This window comes from Sciurus vulgaris (assembly GCF_902686455.1).
Source record: "Sciurus vulgaris genome assembly, chromosome: 10".
Classification (NCBI taxonomy): domain Eukaryota; kingdom Metazoa; phylum Chordata; class Mammalia; order Rodentia; family Sciuridae; genus Sciurus; species Sciurus vulgaris.
The window spans coordinates 114,526,016-114,545,942 of NC_136470.1; the positions used below are offsets into that span (position 1 = coordinate 114,526,016).

Genomic DNA, 19,927 nt, shown 5'->3' on the forward strand with positions numbered 1-19,927 from the left:
GGAGCTCCTGACATGGTGGGTGTGACTTTGGTCACTCTCTGCTCCTAGTACTGGACCATGCAACCACCCATCTTGCTTCCTTTGTGCAGGACTTGGAGAACCAGATGCACATAGCAGAACAGCGGAGAAGAACCCTGCTGAAGGATTTCCATGACACCTAAGTTGGAACAAGGACATGCCGGGGTGAGGAAATGTGGCTGCAAGGACTCCCGGCTGCCGTACTGCATGCTGCAGGCTCTGCCTTTCACGACCCCAGGCGACAGCCAGGGCCCCACTCCTGAGAGACACTGGCAACACACCTTTTAGTTAATTTGTTTTCTTCTCATCTTTTTGCTTTTTGTTTCTACCAGGGTAGAGTTCGTATTGAATTGGCCTCTTTTCATGACTTTTAATTCCCCCGATGATTGTTGGGAGGGAGGGAACCTTTTGTTTTGTTTTGTTTTTGTTTGTTTGTTTGTTTGTTTGTTTTTCTTTTGTTTTTGAGTGGCTATTAATAGTATTAGATCATTACAACTTGTATAATTTTCAGATTGTACAATTATTAAAAAAAAAAAAAAAAGGCAAACTATAGGATAACACAGAGCCCTTTTAAAAAATAAATTGGCATTGGAGTGTTTTACCCTGTAGCTATTTTACTTGGAATGTAACATATGCTGCCCACCTACCCTGCCTCAAAATAGCTATACTGCAGGGAGCCCCAGGGTGGTCTCTGCTTTCCAGCTTCACATGTTTGGCCATAGCTAGAGTCCCAGTGAAAGAGCATAAGTGACAAATGGTAGGGAACTGAGTTGGCCTGTGTCATGGGCATGGAGCACAGGGAGTCACATCATGCCTCCTGCCTTAGTTGGGCAGTAAGGAGACAGTACAGAACCAGTTATCTTCTGTGGGTTCATCTTTATTCTTGAAAGTGAGGTTTACCTGGGTCTGGCAACTGAAGCCAGAACCCACAGCAGAACACAGGTGGGCTTGTGTCCATCCAGACTAGGGGACACTGGTTTAGTTAGCATGGTGCTTCCTTTTGTCTCCTAAAGATAGAGATCCATTGTTGAAGGGAGTTGTTCCTTAAAATAAATTTGCTGTACCTTGTTCCCTGCTTTTGTGCCAGTATTCAAGTGGTATAACGCTGACCAAGGTCACAGGCAGCTGTACCTGAAACTGACCTGCTGCACTCTTATAAATATCAGGGTCGGAGTTCAGCATGGCCTGCCTCAAGAGCATTCGCCTTTCTGGCTCAGGGGCTAATTTGTGCAAGTTGTTTTCATATTACTTGGAATGTGACCAGCAGCTACTCTGGCGGACCCTTCAAAGGGTCCCCTTTGCCTGGATCCAGCCATTAAGAGGACCCCACCTCTAGGGTCTGGGAGTGTAAAGGCCAGGAGAATCCTTGTGGTCCCAGTTTCGGTACTGGGAAAAAAAATCTGGCCAGAGAATCAACTTTCACATACTTGAGTGCAAGGAAGCAAACAGTTTGCCTGGTATCCTGCCTGTCTTGAATCTGGTCCTGTGGGCCTTTGAAAAGTTAGATCTGTGATCTCTGGGGTTTCTGTGGCTTTGTTCAGTGCCTCCACTCTGAGACTGGCAGAGCTGTCTATACTTGACAGGGCCTCCTTCACCTCCTGGGAGAGCCTTTAGGAAAATCTGTGAATATTATAATGGAAATTCTTTGATATCCATACATTTTCACCTCTAATCAGCAATTTTCTAGGTACCGTGTAAGCTGTAAAACTGAGTCATTCTAGAAGACAGAGGACAGCTGTGACTTTTGAGGTACATGGCTGACTGCAGGTTCACTTTTTCCCCTCAAGTTTTGTCTCTTCATGTAGTCTGCAGCAAGGAAGGGGTCTTGGGAGAACAAGTCAGGGAATGTAGTGAATGAACCCAGAATGGGACAACAGGGAGCTAATTGTGAACAGAGAGTGCCTCCTACGACACCTGGGGTGGGATGTGAATTCTGTATTGACACATGAAATATCCTGGTGTCTGGAGCCTTTTCCTCTTTGTCAAGTCCTTTCTGTAGCACTGCTGGGGCACAGGACAGAGTTGTAGCCCTGCATCTTTGTCATACCCTGGCTGGGTATTCTCTGGACTTCATGGCTGCCATGTTCTTTATGTACATCCAGTTGTGACCCTGACCACTGGAGCTACAGGGGGGTTCTGTGTCTAGAATATAGCCTGTAGCACTTGACCTGTGGCGAGAGCTTCCTTTTGTGCCCCCAATGGCTATCCTTTGTTAACATAACTAGGAATATGGAAAACGTCAGACAGAATTTTTTCCCCCTGCAAAGGGTAGAAGAGAGGCACAGTGTTTTCATGAATTTATCATATCTCTTGTTTTTCTTCAAAGAAAAAGTTAATTGAAACAATGTCATCTGCTCAAAGTTGAGTGGTTTATTCAAAATAAACTAAGTTTCTGATTATAAAAATGTTGTGTAGAGTTTTTTTGAAAGGGTGCCTTCAAAGCAGAGTAGACTCCTGAGTACCACCAGAGTCTGGCCAGTGAACACCAGATGAATGTACTCCTGTCTGTTTCCCCCCTCCCCACTTAAGTGCTGTGAAGGCCCCACTGGCCAGATTTAGCTCTGCCTTTTTTTCCTTACTACTGTATGGGGAGAGGATACCTGTAAGTAGGTTGTTGGAGGGAAGTCATCTCTCTGGGTGTAGGCTGAATCATTCTCCACCACAAACATCCCAGGGTAGATACAAATGTGCCAAACCCTTTATTTAAGCCTCTGTGTTCCTCCAAAGCAGAAGTGGGAAGATATGGACAATGTGGCCTCTGGTGCCCTGAGGGTTATAAAGAGGCAACTGAGGACATAAACAAGGGTTTGGGTCCTAATCCCAAGGGTGAAGGACAGGAAACAGGGTTTGGGTTCTGACTGAAGTCCATGTTTGTGTTGTCATGTTTTGTGATAAGATGATCTTCAGAACTGTGGGCAGCATGCACAGGGTAACTGAGGCCAGCAGAGACCTCACACTGCCCATCTAAGCTCAGTGGGAAGGTATGGAACCTGAGCATGACATGTTTAGTAGGCTCTATTTTGGGCACAGGCCATCAATCAGAAAAAAAACAGACCAGTTCCTATTGCCCCAAGACAAACCATGCTAATGGTAACAGCACATGCTCATGTAGTCCTCATAGCAACCCTGTGCAATAGGTACTGTCATGGTCCACATTATATAACTGTTTAAAATGAGAATCCAAGTGTGGCACACACCTGTAGTTTCAGTTGCTTGGGAGGCTGAGGCAGGAGCATGATGAGCACAACAGGAGTCAGCCTGGGCAATATAGAATCCATCTCAAAAAAACAAACAAACAAAAAAAAGAAAATGAGGAAATGATTTGCCCAAGGCTGCCACTGCTGGTAAATGACAAAATAACATGTTTAATTTTAGAAAGGAAGTTAAATTTTTGTAATACAATTTAGAACATAGCTCTGCGAAAGGCTCAAATTTGGCAATGTTTATGTATCAGCTGTTGAGGTGAGACTGCCCTGGCATGAAAAGGGTCAGAGGTTTTAAAGGTCATGAAATTCTGGTTTATGAATTATGTTTGTGAAATTCCTACTGATATTTCATAAGTGGGTCAGAAATGGGTGAGGCAAGCCCCTTGATTGCCTTCTGTTATCTGGTGCTAAGCTAGGAGAGAAACCTATGTAGATACAGGTAATAGAAAGGTAGAAGAATGGCAGGAAATAGGTTAAGACAATTTTATGGTGATCTAATTGTGGTTTTTAAAAGGCTAGAGAGAAATGATTTCTACATTGACACCAGAAAATTATGAGATCCTTGGTAAAATTGTGGTTCTGTTTGCTGATATTTACCTATAATTGAGAATTGCACCATTTTGGAAACTTTGAATTATTTCTATTGTAACTATACTCAGAAACTCAGAGATTTCTGACCTAACTAGGATGAATTAAAGACAAGCTGCTGAAAATTTTGACTAATCCTGAACTGGTAAATAGAATTTTTGTATATTGAACTCACAAACATTGATAAGTAATTACATTTCCTTTACAATTCATTTTAGGGGAAAAGGACTAGGTTCTTTACTTTCTCTGCCTCTGTGCACAAGGAGGTCCGGACTTGCCCCATTCCCTCCAGAGCTGTGGGTTCCCATTCCCTCTGACACAAGAGCTCCCATTGCTGTCATGGAAAAAGTCCAGAACTTCTCCTTTTGTGGAATCAGATTAACAGTCCTCCTTGAGGGTGGCTAGATTAGGGGCACTGATGAAACCTATCATTGTAGAATCTTCAGGTTAAGGAAGTGGGTCTGCCCTTGGAGACCTTCGCCTGCCCTGACTGAGAAGACCAGAAAATGCAATGTTAATGGTGTTGCTCTTGAATGCATGTGTGTTTGCTGTGTGTGTGTATCCTAGAAAAGCAGAAAGCCCAAAAATGTCTTGGCACTAGGCCACTGGTATGTCCCTTCCAATCCCATTTTTCACAATAATCTGAGGCAATCGTGTCTCAATAGCAGAAAAGTTCCTTCTTCCCTCTTACAATGTGCCAGCTGTGAGGCAAGAAGTGTTCCCTACACGGAGCACCTCTTGCACTCCTGGAAGTTACTGTGGTGGTGGTGACCCCCAGGAGCTGACCTTCCTAATGCCAGGGCTCCTCCAGGAATTCCCTGACCACCCCAGACTGGGTCCCACCGCCTATGTAAACACTCACTTCCCCCACCGCGCACACTCAGGCAGCTTCTTCCTGAATCGGCCTCATTCCTGCAGAACTCCCTAGAAGATAAAGACCCACCGCGTAATGGACCTCCAAGAATGCCTACAAGAAAGTTATGGGACCTGCTACATCGTCACGAGTGCAGTCATCGACCTCCGCAGTATTGAGTCACCTCCTGGCTATGCCTCCTCCTGGTGCCACTCCCTTCCCCAACCCCCATTCCCGGGAGCGAGACAATTGCAGACCCTACTTTTCTGGGTGGGAGGAGGGAAGGGGGCGTCTTAACCAAGGACAGAGTAATTACCAGAGGGATTTGCCTTAATGCTGCTGCTCTTGTCTGGATCTACATTTGGTGGGTGGGCTACTGCCCTGGAGGGTATTTAGCTGAAGAAAATCCAGCTCGGGAAGAGAAAACCCATTGTGGGCTGGGATTCTAGGTGCAGAGAGGCCAAGCACTACGCGGGCGATGGCTGCAGGCGCAGCGTCCCAGGGAATGGTCTAGTGACCGCAGTGCGCACGGCCTCGGAGGCTATAGTCCCAGCGACTGCGCAGCACTGGTACCCCCTCGGCCCCTCCCCTGGGCGCGCGTGCGCGACCCAGGCGTCATGGCGGCGGCAGCGGCAGCTACAGGCCTGCGTCCTGAAGCCGTGGTAGCCGATGAGGCTGCGAATCCACAGTGGGCTCCGCCTGAGCACAGCCTGGTTGGAGCAGCAACCCAGCCAGGCGATGACCAAGATGCACCGGTGCGGCCGCTGTGCAAGCCCCGCGGCATATGCTCACGCGCTTACTTCTTGGTGCTGATGGTGTTCGTGCACCTGTACCTAGGCAACGTGCTGGCTCTACTGCTCTTCGTTCACTACAGCAACGGCGACGAGAGTACGGACCCAGGATCCCAGCGCCGCACCCAAAGCCCCCGGCCTGTGTCAACCTTGGGCCCCCTTGCCCGCCTCGAGGGCATCAAGGTGAGGACAACCCGCCCCCGCGACGCGCTCCAGACCCTGCATGGTCAACTCAGAGAGGACGGTCACTCAGCCCCATCCCCATCGTTGGACCCCGAGTCATACATGCAGGTCCCAAGAGCTTGCCCGCTGTCGAGCCCGGGTGTACCGGTCGACTTTCCCCTTTTTGAGCAGTTTGACCCGGCACCTCATCTATTCATTGTGTGCCTTTCCTTTAGGTGGGGTACGAGCGTAAGGTTCAGCTGGTTACCGACAGGGATCACTTCATCCGAACGCTCAGCCTCAAGCCCCTGCTCTTCGGTAAGTCCACCGAATTCTCCTGGGAAGGGCCAGGGGCCGCTATGGGTCACCTCGAGGCCCATTCTGACCACGTGCTTTCTATTTTGAAAATGGCTACTTCAAAGTAGCCCTTTCTTTATCCATGTAGATGATTAGTAAAATGAAGTACCTACTCTTTCCCCATGATAGTGTAACAGAATGGTCTTTTCACTCCCTCTCTCAGATCCATTATTCTCTGCAGCAGATTCTTTCATCACATGGCCAGGCAATGTGACCCTGAGGCTAGCATCCAAACATTTCTTTGTCTTTGGACAGTCCATGCCACCACTAGTTCTGTCATCTTCTAGAATGGGGGAAGGTGGGGAGTTGGTAACCAAGTCCCAGCTGATCTCAGGGCCTGTGGGGAAAATCACATTCTCAAAGTGGTCCCTGTGATCTTATGAGAAACAGACTATTCATATGTGGATAAACTGATGTCCTCCCAAGTATGCCCACTAAGATACCACCAGTAAGAGGCTCAGTTTTTGCTGCCAGCACTCTATATTCTTCTTAGTGTTCTTTTTAGTCATCATAGGCAGAACCTTTCAGGGTGACCCCATTCACAGCTGTATGTTCATGTTTTCTGAGTTCTTATTACATGATAGAATTCATGTGATTATTTTATTTAATACTCACAAACCCCCTTTGAGGTAGATGTAGACACATCCTTAGGCAAAAAGGTGAGAAAATGAGGCAGAGTCCCTTGACTAGGCTCACATAGTAGTTCAGTGGTGATGTTAAGATTAGAACTCAGGCAGCCTGCCTCTAGAACCTGCACACAGAAGCCTTCCAAAGATTACCAGAGTCAACAAGGTGGGGGTCCCCAGACCTATGGAACTTAACAAAGATACATTTGTACAACCCGGTCCTGGGTACCTGGCCTTAGTGACATATATTTACAGACCCAGCGCAGACCCTGGCTGCAAGGGGATGAAGTTTATATATAGGGAGTTTTAAGAACAGGGCTGGGGCAGAGCGCCTGAACACATGTTGTTATCCCTGTGCAGAGGGCCCTGACTGGGGATTATGGCTAGACCTGTAAGACTGTCACGTGCATCCTATTCATAGGGAGTTAGTTTATGCTATCAGTTCTGCTGTGAGAAGGACTCTAAAACATGACGGCTTTTGTTATCAATATTACTATTGAATGATATTGAATCCTATACCAGGCACTATTTTAAATGCAAGGGAACACAATATGGAACAAAAAAGGGAGGGAACCATAACAAAACAAAATCCTGAAGCCAACATTCAGATGGAAACACAAAAAGAAACGAATAACTATACATGAGATAGTGATATGTGATTGCAAACAAGTAAGGCAGAATTTTACCTGGGGTTGAAACTCTTAATAGGGTAGCCAGTATGGGCCTCCTTGAGAAAAATATTTGAGCAAAGACCTGTAGGAGATACAGGATCAAGCAAGGTGGCTGTCAGGGAAAGGTGATCCAGGCAAAGGGAACAGCATTTGCCTTTTTAGTACCATACTTCTGTGGACTGGATATTTAGCTCGGTGGTAGAGTACTTGCTGGCATGCATGAGGACCTGGGTTCAATCCCCAGTTTTTTGTTTTTTTAAGTTACTACTACACTCCTGTGAACAGACACACACTGAGTGATTTTGTTTTCTTTCATCAGCCTTCCTGGGATCTGTATATATCTAATTCAAATGCATGTTAAGTAAGTGAGCCATGAAGCCAAAGTCCTCCAAACATGCCGCTTGTCCTGTAAAGCAGAGAATGAAAAACCCAATTCTGAAGTTCCCAAAAATAAATTACAAGAAGCAGAAGAGATTTGACAACAGGTAAACTGGTTCTAGTTAGGCCACCAGATGGTCTCCTGTTTCTGCAATTACAAAGGGCATAGCTAAGAGATTTGGGCAGCTGTTTGTAATCCTCATTTCCCGGAAACATTCACATTGCCTGCTAGTCAGTTGGTGGAAGATGTCCCAGTTTTCACCCTGAAAGCCCTGGAACATGCTTCTTGGTGAAATGAGGTGGGGTGAATGAAAAAAGAGATCAAGGATTACGAGAAGTTCGGTTGGTGAGAGAGAGTATAGGCTCTGCCCCCTCTGCCCTGCTGTTCCTGACTCTAAACCTGTGACATGCCAGCCTCAGAAGCTCAAGATGCCAGGGTCTGGGGGGGAGGGGCTTAAGATGTGAGTTGAGAGCCAGGGATTGTGGCACACACCTGTAATCCTAGCTACTCAGGGAGGCTGAGGCAGGAGGATTGCAAGTTCAAGGCCAGCCTGGACAACTTGGTGAGACCCTGTCTCAGAATAAAAAGGAAAAGGACTTGAGATATAGCTCAGTAGTAAAGCCCCTCTGAATTCAATGTCTAATATTGCAAAAATAATAATAAAAAATAAAAATGTAAACATTAAAAAAAGATGTGAGTTGGTTCAAGGGGCCTGGGGTTCCATCCCAAGATGCCTATTTTTCTGTAGAAAAGAAGCCAGCACTGCAGGAAATACCCCATACAGCCTCTCATCTCTCCCTTGGGGAACATTTCCTGTTTCCCAACCTTGTTCCTGGAGACACTTGGCAAGTGGGATCTGGAGCACAAAAGTCTTTACTCTGAGCTCCTGATGAATACCTGGGCAAGGATGATAGGCATTTTTCAAAGATATGGGACACTGGGAATCCATTTCTGAGTCATTGTGACCTCTTTGGGGACATTGCCTTCTTAAATGTGGCTTACTTCTCTCCCCACCATAGCTACTTCACCCTTGTTTTATCTCTAAGCAACAGATGAGATCTTTTCTCTTCCTTTCTTAAAAGTCTGCAAGATCACCCCCTTTCATTTCTCTCTTCTTCCCTTGCAGTGCTGGGAATTGAACCCAATTCCTTGAGCATGCTAGGCAAGTGCTCTACCACTGAGCCAATCTCATTTTATGGGTCTTACTTGTCCCCAAAGCCCTCTTACCTCTTAGACCTCATCTCCTGCCACTCCCCCTCATTCCCTACAGATTCTCAGAGACACCAAGCTGCCTTAGGGCCTTTGTATGTGTGATTATCTCACTAGAAGGCTCAGGCTTCGCTCTTCCCACAGATGGTGGCTTTATCTCCATCAGGCATCTTCTCAGATGTTCCTTCCTCAGAGACCTCTCTTGTCCTTAAACCAGTCTTGAGAGGTTCCCAGGCAGCATGTTGCATAGACCTGTTTGATTTTCTTCTTAATGTTTAGCCCTGCTAGAAACTAATTTCTGTTATCTCTGTCATTTGTCCCTCTGCCCACAAAGAAAAGCTGCATATATGAGAAGCTTGATTTGCTCTATGGGTTCAGTAGCCAGAGTTGTGTCTCCTGCTGATAACTATTGGGTTGCTTGGAAGGATTGACTGGATGCTCAGGCCAGGCCAGCACCTGTCTGCTTGCTCAGAGTGTCCTCTGCCACCACTCTCCTGACTTGGCATCCTCATCAAGGGCAGCAGTTACACCTCTAGTTAGCCAGTGAGAGTTTTAATTCATTTTTCTGAACTATTTAAGGTAAATGAGTAATTGTCACTAGTACACAAAACAGTTTATTCAAAAATCATGACTGCTTTATCGTAGGATTTCCAAATATATTTTCTTTTTTGGCTTAAAATAATTAGGCAGTTGTGTCAGTTCACTATTCCCATAACAAACACTGGAGGCCCAGAAGTAGGGAAAGAATTGTAATGTGCATATTATTTCAAGTGTTTAAGCGTATTATGGTTTTATCTGTGGACTGCCTCTTTCCCTGAGCCACATGCACACCCCTACTGTTTCACTGGCTGGCTGCTCAGCAGAGCAGACTCAACAGAGCTCATGTGGATACAGTTGAGTGTGTCTGAGACTGGATAAGCACCATCCTGCCCAACATAGGCATAGCCCAAGGCTGTGTGCCTGCTCTAAGGTGCAGCTTTGGATGGTAGGGCTTGTGGGCAATAGCAGGGCAGTATCTAGGCTGTCATCCCAGGCCTGCTCAGCACATGCCAAGGAACCTAGCTAGCCTGCATGCTTTATTGACTGGAGAGAGCTCAGGAAGCAGACCCACCATGCTTGAGACTGGGGCCTCTCTGTCCTCTGGTCTGCAAATCTCCTTAGCGGGGGCAGCAGAAAGAGGGTTCAATTCATGTCCAGGAGATCATACACAATTAGTGTGACCAGTGCAAAGGCCACGGCTAAAAGTCCAAGGCTTTCTCTGGTGTGTTTAGTCTCTGTTCTTGGCACTGGTAATAGTGCCACCAGTGCACAGCCAGCTGTAGATTTTTGGTGGCTCTGGCTCCAGGCATAGGCTGTCATTACCAACAGACGATTGCCCTGAATGCTGTCACTTAGTATATAGGTCCCTGCGTGCCTTCCTTACAGGAGGTTATACGCATATGACATCCAACTGCAGCCAGTGTCGCAGGGTAGGCACTAACTGTGGGAAGCAATGTCCCCATCTTCAACACCTCTAGTCTTGAGTCCAGGTCACAGTCCTAGGGACCAGAGGATGTCCTGTTATATTGGAAGAGCCTGACCTTCACTGCTGAATGGGATTGAAGGGGCCAGGTGATAAGCTGGACTTCTAGGAATGCCCCCACCCATCCCATGGCTACTGAACTCATGTTTGATGCTCTTGCTTTGGAATCAGTCTCCTAGGGATGCCACCTTCCGTAGCAGAATTTTTGTCTCGTTTTGTTTTTAGCAATATCCCATGCTTGTAAAGGAATTTAGTTATCAGCTTTAGCCAGGCATATTTGGATATTTCCTCTAACATTTGCCTTAGCTCTGAGCCAGGTGCTAGTATGGAGCCATTTGTAAACATTGTATAAAGGATGCTGTCCACTCAGGGCTTACCAAAGTCACTGGTTCAGAGTGTGTCTAGACCTCCTGGGGTGAGCCTGCATCCTGCAATTCACAGTCCCTGCAGCTGGCAAGTGGCAGTGGGAGAAGGGGCTCGAGTAAGGAGGCAGGCAGGAGAGGGGGGTGATCAAAATGAATTCCTCCTGTCCACCCCTCCCCAACTCAGTTTTACTCTTTTTGAGACAAACTCCCTGCTGTGTGGGGTGCTCTTCCCCTCCCCCAAGTCCAGTTTACCTGATCCCCTCCTAGACACAAAAGACATGGGGGTGGAGACATGTAGGGAAGTCACACAGAGACTCACATGGGTAGTTCAGGCGGGAGCCATTGGACATAGCTGAGATGCAGAGACCATGGTGCACAGGGTATCATCCACAGTTCAAGATGGCTGGCCAGGAGTAGCCATAGCAGGCCATGATGGGTGAGCAGCTGGCCTGCACTACCTCACACAGGCTGCAGCACTGGTAGATGACCCTGCAGGGTGGGGGAAAACAATTGGTGTGGCTATGCTGGTAACTGGGCACCCAAGATCAGCCTGGAACTCTCTATGGTTGCTGGGCAGTGACACTGATCACCTAGCAACAGCCCTGCAGCTTTGCATTCCTACTTGTGCCACATTTCAGCCTGCAGCTCTGCCTCCCCACTTATCTCCCTGTAACCCAGGCTTCTTTCCAGCTTTTGTACCTCCCCCTCCAGCTCCTAGGCCATCTAGTGTCTGGTGAGAGATATGGGAAGGCCCTTCTCTCTGGGCCTTCACCTCTCATGTCAAAGGGAGAAAAGCAGGGCCCTCCCTTTTGTCTTGAAAGACCTCCAGGGCACTGCAGTCTCTGGCCAGGGTTGGTGATGGCACAGAATGCAGAGGCCCTATCCTCCAGTTCTGAAAGGACTCCTTCTTGCTGCTGCTACTGACAGTCACTAGGGGCTCTGGGAAGGACTCCCTCTGCCAAAGGGGAGCTGAGGTAATGTTCACAGGAAGGTTAGGCTGGGGAAGAGGAATTAGCCTTATGACCTCTGGGCTTTAGGAGAAAAGGTCACCAGATGGGTCTCAGCTCAGTCTCTTGCCAGCATCCCGTGGGCAGATAGAACTTTCACACTTCACTGCAAAGAGGCTCACAGACCCCAGCCCGAAGTGGCTGGCCACTTGCCCCTGTCTTAACATTGAAGAACTTTTTTTTAGGCTGTAGGTACAGACTGAGGGTCCAGCCCCACATCCCATCATTGATGATACCCTGCCCCATGATGGTCACCTTTGTCTCATGGGTACCTGTTTTCTTCTGCTGGGACCACTTATAAAAAAAAAATAATTCTTCATTTTCCTCCCTGCCCATGTGAGTGACCAGCAGTGATAGGTGCTCAGAGGATTAGTGAAGAGCTGAATTGCCAGAGCAGGCCCTGACTAAGGACATCCTCCCCTCTTCCTGTCCCTACCCTACCTGTCAAGGGAGCAAAGGAAGGGCGGGTGTCAGGGTGGTACTCCTGGGTGAGCAGGGGCAACCAGCTGACTGACTGCTGGATGGCCTCAGCTGCTGTGTTCAGCTAGTGGTCAGCTAGTTGGGCAGCCACATCTCTGTGTAGACAATGTTGTAGCACAGTTTCATTGCTTGGGGAATGGGCATACATCACTTGGAGCTGCAGGGAACCCCTGCTGTGCCATCATTCCACAGCACCACCAGCAGCCACAGTCCTGCCTTCTCTGTTCTGGCCTCACTGAGCTGAGGTCCTGGGCTTTATAGGGTTGTACCCCAGGAACCAACAGAGGAGAAGGTCCTGCAGGTATTTGCAGAGCTCCCAGGTACCTGCACCCACCTGATTAGGCCCCAACATGCTGACTGGGCTGTTTGCTTTTGATTAGCACATAGTGGGGTACATAGAGACTGACAACATTTCCAATAGGCCTATGGATTACTGGCACCTAATAAACTGAAGAAACCTCAGCCTGTGTTTTCTTTTCCTTTCTGGCTTGCTTTTCTTTCTTTTTAAATGTTATGTGTTAAGCAATCAAGAGGTGACAATTAGCAATTTGGTCTGACCCATTGTCCAGCAGTGCTCTCTCCCAGTAGCTGACTCACATGTTTTCTGGGTTTCATGGGTTTGAGAGTTATACATGCTGGGGGTAGGGGTCCTTTGTCCTTGTCCTTAATGTTATTCCATCTGGGATCATATCACCTTCCTCTGGAGGTTGATCTGGTCTTAAACATAGATTTGGGGTAGAACAGCCTGGGTGGCCTGGGCAAGTCACTGATCTTTCTGTGCTTGTGATTTCTCATGGATTGAAAAGGTCAGTTAATGGGGCCTGGCTTTCTAGGATGACTGTAGGGATTAAGGAGTTGATGTGTACAAAGTGTTTTAAGACATTTCCTTGGGCAGAGTGTGTGCTACCTGAATGTGATCTGCTATGATCGCTATTAAAAATCACTACCATCCTGGGTCTGAGAAACCGTTTGCCTTCCCCTGAACAATGGCTGGAACTTCATGCTGGGAGTATGATTGAGAGAAGTGACAGACTACTCTGCAGATGGCATTGTGGCCCTTCCTCTAATATGTTCCTTTGTGAACCTTTTGTTCCCCAAGGATGTTCTCCTCCTAGAAAAGGAGAAGGAAGCAGGACCCAAGCTTCTGACCTGGAAGTACCTGGGACCACTAGGTTGTGGACTTCCCAGGTATAAAGCTCATATTCCAATTCCACCAAGCCACCGACCAGCTGTGGTCAGTGTGCAGGCAGCCAGCCACTAGGTGCAGGTCCCAGGCATGATTGATCTTTACTTAGGGGCTTAGATGCACAGAGTAGGTGCTGAGTGACCCTCCACTGACTTCCCAGCAGTAGGCAGCTCAGCCCTGCTCAGATGACCAGCACCTACTTGTGCAGGTGAATAGAGGACAAGGCTGTTGGACTAAACTACAGCATTGGATGTCCAGGCTTCATTTGTTTTTATTTGAATAATGCTTGAAAGCAATAGCCAGCCAGTATCTCCCCATGCTAAAAATATATACCTGGTTTAAATTAGGCATGGTGGCTCACACCTGTAATCCCAGCAACTCTGGAGGCTGAGGAAGGAGGATCACAAGTTCAAGGCCAGCCTAGGCAACTTAGCAAGATGCTGTCTCAAAATTTTTAAAAATGAAAGGATCTGGGATGTAGCTCGGTGGTAAAGCACCCCTGGGTTAAATAAATAAATAAATATTCTCAGTAAGAAGAGGTTAACCCTCTGCCCTTCAGGTCCACTCTCTGGCCTTTAGTTCCAACCCAAGGTGTGTCAGCTCATATTTAACTTAGCATAGCCTGCTTCCAGGAGTCCCCCCAGAAAATATGTACAGTCATCATTAACACGAGAGGCCCCTCATTCCAAACATTGGCCAACCTTTGCAGGACAGCTCCACCTTGACATGAATACAAAGCATATAAAGGGGTGTGTGAATTCATCCAAACACGGTGGCCACCAGGGGACAGAAAACACCCTGAACCCTGCAGGGAGGAAGGTAACTCAGTGCACAGTGCTCCAGCTCAGTCCTTGGCCTCACCCACCTCCTCTTGTGGCAGAAATTCCTGGCTTCCTGAGTGACGAGGAGTGTCGGCTCATCATCCACCTGGCACAGATGAAGGGATTACAGCGCAGCCAGATCCTGCCCACTGAAGAATATGAAGAAGCAATGAGTACTATGCAGGTCAGCCAGCTGGACCTCTTCCGGCTGCTGGACCAGAACCACGATGGTCGCCTGCAGCTCCGAGAGGTTGGGATCCTGGGGCCTGAGTAGGCACAGGGAGGGAGTGCCTAGAATTACTTTTCTGGTGGCCAGGCCATTTGTCTGGCTCAATCCCGGCCCCATAGTTAGATGCCAGCTCAGACCTTCTTGGGCATGCCGAGGCCCAGGGTCACTCTTTCCTCTCTGTAGAGTCTCTGCTACCCTGGAAACCCCAGAGATGGCAGGAGGATCCATGTGTGGGTGATGGCATTTATCACCATGTTATAGGAATGGTATTTCTTTTGTGGTCTGGATTCCTTGCTGCCATGGCTGGAAACCCATAGAATTCATGGTAGATGAGATGGCAGCTCAGAGGTGGCCAGCAGCCTGCATCTCTCTTCAAATACCCCTCACACCTGGGCTTCTGAGAGAAATTTGGCAGGGTGTGTGTTGCGGGGTTGGGGTGGAGGTCTTTTGCTAACACAGAGCACTCCACTCAGCCTGGTGGTCCTGAACTGGTTATGTCTCCTCCTGTTGCTTCTTTCCTCTTTATAACCAGGTCTCAGGCTCTCCCTTCCCCTACATTACCTGAGGTATCTGAGTGTGATACAAGGTCTGTACTTTGTCTCCAGTCAGCCAACAGTGCTCCACTGAAGGCCACAGTTCCAGCAGGGCTGGGAATGCCAATGGTCCTCAGGCCTCTTGACCCTTTTCCTGGCTTCCTCAGATATCTCTGGACCTTTCTGCTGACCCTCACTCAGCCCAGGGACCCTGGACTCTGTCCTGAGTCTTCACCCATGCCCTGTTACTGCAACCCTTAACTCTACAACAAGAACTGGTCCTTTTGTGCTTTGATGGCTCTTTACCCCTGGGGTCACCCCACTGAGGGACCCTCTTGTACCTTAGGTACTGGCCCAGACTCGCCTGGGAAATGGACGATGGATGACTCCAGAGAATATTCAGGAGATGTACTCCGCGATCAAAGCAGATCCCGATGGTGATGGTGAGCTCACACCCCTCCACAGTTCTGTCCCTGTGAGCCACCTCCTTTCCCTAGACTATGATAGTCTAAAGGGCAGTTCCTAGAGATCATTTTGACTTTATCAGGCAGAGGTTAGAATCTGGGACGTAAGAAATAGGATTCCTACTTGGTAGATGGCAGAGTAAGTAAAATGAGAGCAAGAAGACAATGAGAGCAGCTTGAGCTTGGCCATTCACCCTGCTCCATCCACCTCTTCAGGCCTCCCTGGTTTCAGTGAGGCCTCCCTGCCTTCCTTTTGCCCACCTAGAGTTTTAATGGAGCACTGAAGTGGTAGTGTTACTAATTCTGCTAACTGCCAGGAGCATGGGGCAGAAATCAAGAGGTTTCTGAGGTGTAGTCTTAACCTTGTACCCAAGTTCTGGACCAGCTGAGGAAGACAGAGCAGTCAAATAGGTCCTGGAAGAATGCCTTTGTGACTGGTGAACAAAAGTGAAGATCTTGGAAGAACGGCCTGTAGCTGGAGGGCTGTCATACTGTCCCTTGTATAGAAATGGTATCAGACTCACAGTGTTTGGATGTTCCCCACCCTCATGGGAATCTAAGCCAAAGGGTGGAAGTTATCTCCCTTGGGGTCAGCCAGAATAACATGGAGCAAAGACACCAGATCCAGAACCCCAAGAAGGTGGGGCCTCCGTGTTCTGATTTGGGCAAGAACACAGAGTGTGTTCTCATTGGCATGGCTTTCTTTGCCAAGGTGGGCTGGTAACCCAGCAGGCAAGACTGGCTAGGTGTGTTCCACCCAGGATGGGACCTGAGTTCATAAGGGAATTCCTGGGGACTTGCCCTGCTTGTACCCTACTGTGTGGAAGGCCCTGGGTGAGACCCAACACCTTGCTACTCTCTCTCTCTTCACCTTCTACAGGTTGGAGCATGGTCACCACACTCTATGTGACCAGGCTGGAAGGCATAGGGTGGCCCATTGGCTGGGGTCCTAGCCATATGGCTCAAGCTTCCTTTCCCACTCTGGCACTCTAATAGGTGTTGAGCTTCTTCCTTTTGGGAGCCAAATCAAGGCTTAAACTGAGAAAATGAACTTCTCTGGGTCTTCCCTTAGGGCCCGATGTGACAGAAACCAGGTTCATCTGACCCAAGAGTCCAGGTGGGGACAAGTGCACATGGCCCCCCAGTGCCTGAGGCCAGGGGTTGCTGCTGCCTTTGGGGTAGGTAGGGAGGTGCTGCCTGTTACTGTGGTCTCCCCACATGGACCTGGCAGGCACTAATGGCAGGTGCCCTGCCCCACACAGGAGTGCTGAGTCTGCAGGAGTTTTCTAACATGGACCTTCGGGACTTCCACAAGTACATGAGGAGCCACAAGGCAGAGTCCAGTGAGCTGGTGCGGAACAGCCACCACACATGGCTCTACCAGGGTGAGGGTGCCCACCATGTCATGCGTGCCATCCGCCAGAGGTGAGCACCAGAGGCCATGCTCCCTGGGGCAGGGCCTGCACATTAAGTCTTTGGAGGGGGCTGATAGGATGGAATTGATTAGCCAATTTGGGATTAAGTTGGCCACTTGTTAGACCAAGATTGGGACCCACTGAAAGGTAATTAATGAAGGCAAATTATCCCCAGTTGTGGGCAAATAGTGTACAATTGGGATTAGAAATAAATCAAGTGTTTGTTTTCTGCTAATTAGAAAAATGACTCCTTATCTCTGCTCATAGGACCCCTGCCCCTGAACCAGCAGGAGTTTTAGATAAACATCCTGAGAGGAGGGCTTTAATTTTTCCCATCCTCCCAATTTTGTGAAAATCTCATCTTTCTCAAATAGTGGGTGCAGTCAGGGGAAAATGCTCATCAAGAGTAACCCCTTCCTGCTCTTACAGAGCCAATCTTGAATGGCTCTTGGGGCTGAGCATGGTAGCACACACCTCTAATCCCAGTGATTCAGGAGACCGAGGCAGGAGAATCACAAGTATAAGGCCTGCCTCAGTCTCTTAGGGAGATCCTCAGCCACTTAGCAAGACCCTGCCTCAAAAAATAAAAAGGACTGGGGATGTAGCTCAGTGGTAAAATGCCCTAGGTTCAATTTCCCATACAAAAAAAAAAAAAAAAGAAAGAAAGAAAGAAAAGAAAAGAAAAAAGATGGCTCTAGGGGCTTCCATGGGTGGCGGGCAGGGGTAGAACTTGTGGCAGGTCTTGGGTTCATCTTGGCTAGCTCCTTTAGGCTACCACCTAGGCGCTGCCTTGCCAAATAACTCCTGCCCACCAGGGTGCTACGCCTCACTCGCCTGTCACCTGAGATCGTGGAGCTCAGCGAGCCACTGCAAGTTGTCAGATATGGTGAGGGAGGCCACTACCATGCCCATGTGGACAGTGGGCCTGTGTACCCAGAGACCATCTGCTCCCATACCAAGCTGGTAGCCAACGAGTCGGTACCCTTCGAGACCTCCTGTCGGCAAGTACCTCCCACTAGGGGCTGTCTTCAATTCCAAAACCAAACACCCTCATGACACTGACAGCCCATCCCTATGGACCTGCCCCTTGGCATAGGGTCAGGAATGCACTTGGCCATCCTGGTCAACGATGGCCCTATCTGTTCCCTAAGTTATTTACCAAGTGGCAGGAAAGGCTGGCCACTGGCCATTTTGTCAACTTGAGTCAATATAGACCAAAGTATCCAGAGACACCAAAATTTGCTCCCAAAACTTTGAAGCAAGGGACAGTCTACTCCTCCAGTTATCAATCTTGATCCACTGCTGTTTCCCTGCCCCTGCCAAGGCACAAAGTTAAGTCTCTCATTTTCATGTGGCTTTCTGGCTCGGCCCCTTCCAGTCCCCAAAGAGACCTCCTACATGATCTTCCTGCTTCTAGTAGTTAACTTTCCCAGCCAGGCCCTTGGTCATGGCCATGTAACTTAGCTATGTGTGATCTTGGCCAATAAAGCATTGGCACACACAATAAGAGACTGGGTTTGTGGGAAGAAGGAGGGGCTACAGATATTTTGCCATTGGACTACCCTGTTGTCATCCATCCTAGCCTGTCCCTCTGACCCCTGGTAACTTGGGCAGCTTCTACCCACAAGTAAACCTTTGGGAATGTCTGCAGTTAGGGACCCGCTCAGAAGCCCCCCTGCCTTACAGCTACATGACAGTGCTGTTTTATTTGAACAACGTCACCGGTGGGGGCGAGACTGTCTTCCCTGTAGCAGACAACAGAACCTACGATGAAATGGTAAGGGTCAACTGGGCTATTCTTGTGGGCTGGCAGGGCCTTGGGCAAGTGTAGTACACACCCCACCAGGCCTGGGATGAAGGCCCAAGTGGTCTCTTGGGCACATCTGGTTGTTTCTCCTCTAGCCACCTTTGGCTGCCTGGCCATACAATGGGGGGCAACCTGAAAACTCCATCACCTTGCTGCCCACAGAGTCTGATTCAGGATGATGTTGACCTCCGTGATACTCGGAGGCACTGTGACAAGGGGAACCTGCGTGTCAAACCCCGACAGGGTACAGCAGTCTTCTGGTACAACTACCTGCCTGATGGGCAAGGTGAGGGCCTGTGACCAGGTCAGGGGATTCTTTGAGGGAAGCTTCCCCTTACCCTGCTCCTGTCTGCCACCTTTGGCTTTCCGTCTGATTTCTTCCAAAGACCATCCTCTAGTTTCAGTAGGCCTCTCCAGCATCTCTGCAACCTCTTGGGTTATGTCAACCCCTGTCATTCCCTGATGCCTTCACTCTGGAGCTGGAGATATATGTCTCTTACCAAACCAGGCTGGGAAGAGCTGTGAACAAGGCTCAGCAGCAAGAAAACTGGTTTTCAGAGGGCCAGTTTGACCAGTTGACCTGTTGACCAGTTGGCCAGTTTGACCAGCTGACCGTATATTAGTGGGGTAAGGGCCAAGGTATGCACGACCGGCCCTACCTTTGCCATGCTACTAGTCTTTAGCTCAGGTCAGCTCAGCCTAGGGTCCCTCCCAGTTTGTCCTTTCTCATTCCACGCTCCTCTCCTAGGTTGGGTGGGCGACGTGGACGATTACTCCCTGCACGGAGGCTGCTTGGTCACACGCGGCACCAAATGGATAGCCAACAACTGGATCAACGTGGACCCCAGCCGGGCGCGGCAAGCCCTGTTCCAGCAGGAGATGGCGCGCCTGGCCCGTGAAGGTGGCGCCGACTCGCAGCCCGAGTGGGCCCTGGACCGGGCGTATAGTGATGCACGCGTGGAACTCTGACGGGAGGGTCAGTCCCAGCTCTCAGCCGCGAGTCGCACGCTGCCCAAAGGTCTCCGGTGCCCCGCTGGTCCCCATGTCCTGCGGCAGACTACAGTTCTGGCCGATGTCTTGTCCCACTCCTGCCTCCAGCCGCGATTACGGCGCAAAAACTATATTCATGTTATTTATTGTGTACAGCTCCCATGCTGCTCCGCCAAATAAAACCACAGGGCTTCAAGTTGCCTGGCCAACAAGCTCCAAGTCGGCGTGGGGGGTTGGGGGAGAGGCCA

At 49.0% G+C, this 19,927-nt stretch overlaps 2 protein-coding genes and 1 long non-coding RNA gene across 14 annotated transcripts in view; 2 read left to right on the forward strand and 1 right to left on the reverse strand.

Annotated features, from left to right (window-relative positions):
* ARIH2 (ariadne RBR E3 ubiquitin protein ligase 2) overlaps positions 1-2,423 on the forward strand; it is a 54,382-nt gene extending 51,959 nt beyond the window's left edge. For all 10 annotated transcript variants that reach the window (XM_079155528.1, XM_079155527.1, XM_079155525.1 and 7 more), the window contains one exon: positions 90-2,423. In XM_079155528.1, coding sequence (XP_079011654.1) covers positions 90-161 — 72 coding nt within the window. In that variant the 3' untranslated portion in view covers positions 162-2,423. The remainder of the gene's footprint in view (positions 1-89) is intronic.
* Positions 1,776-14,278, reverse strand: LOC306670745. Its single transcript, XR_013766485.1, has 2 exons — positions 11,067-14,278; positions 1,776-3,296 (listed from the first exon to the last, which is right to left on the reverse strand). It is a non-coding gene; the product is annotated as an uncharacterized lncRNA (long non-coding RNA).
* P4HTM (prolyl 4-hydroxylase, transmembrane) lies at positions 4,744-19,891 on the forward strand. 3 transcript variants are annotated; one of them, XM_079155561.1, is made up of 9 exons: positions 4,762-5,639; positions 5,855-5,936; positions 14,301-14,491; positions 15,350-15,446; positions 16,730-16,892; positions 17,698-17,883; positions 18,569-18,659; positions 18,852-18,975; positions 19,438-19,891. In XM_079155561.1, the coding sequence occupies exons 1-9, from the start codon at positions 5,283-5,285 to the stop codon at positions 19,656-19,658; spliced, it is 1,512 nt and encodes a 503-aa protein (XP_079011687.1). In that variant the 5' UTR covers positions 4,762-5,282; the 3' UTR covers positions 19,659-19,891. The 3 variants fall into 3 exon arrangements, 2 of the variants coding, with proteins under 2 accessions (XP_079011688.1, XP_079011687.1); XR_013766474.1 differs by lacking the exons at positions 17,698-17,883; positions 18,569-18,659; positions 18,852-18,975; positions 19,438-19,891 and adding an exon at positions 16,540-16,645 and having other exon boundaries at positions 4,745-5,639; positions 16,730-16,868; XM_079155562.1 differs by lacking the exons at positions 16,730-16,892; positions 17,698-17,883; positions 18,569-18,659; positions 18,852-18,975 and having other exon boundaries at positions 4,744-5,639.
* Positions 19,892-19,927: the final 36 nt, after the last annotated feature.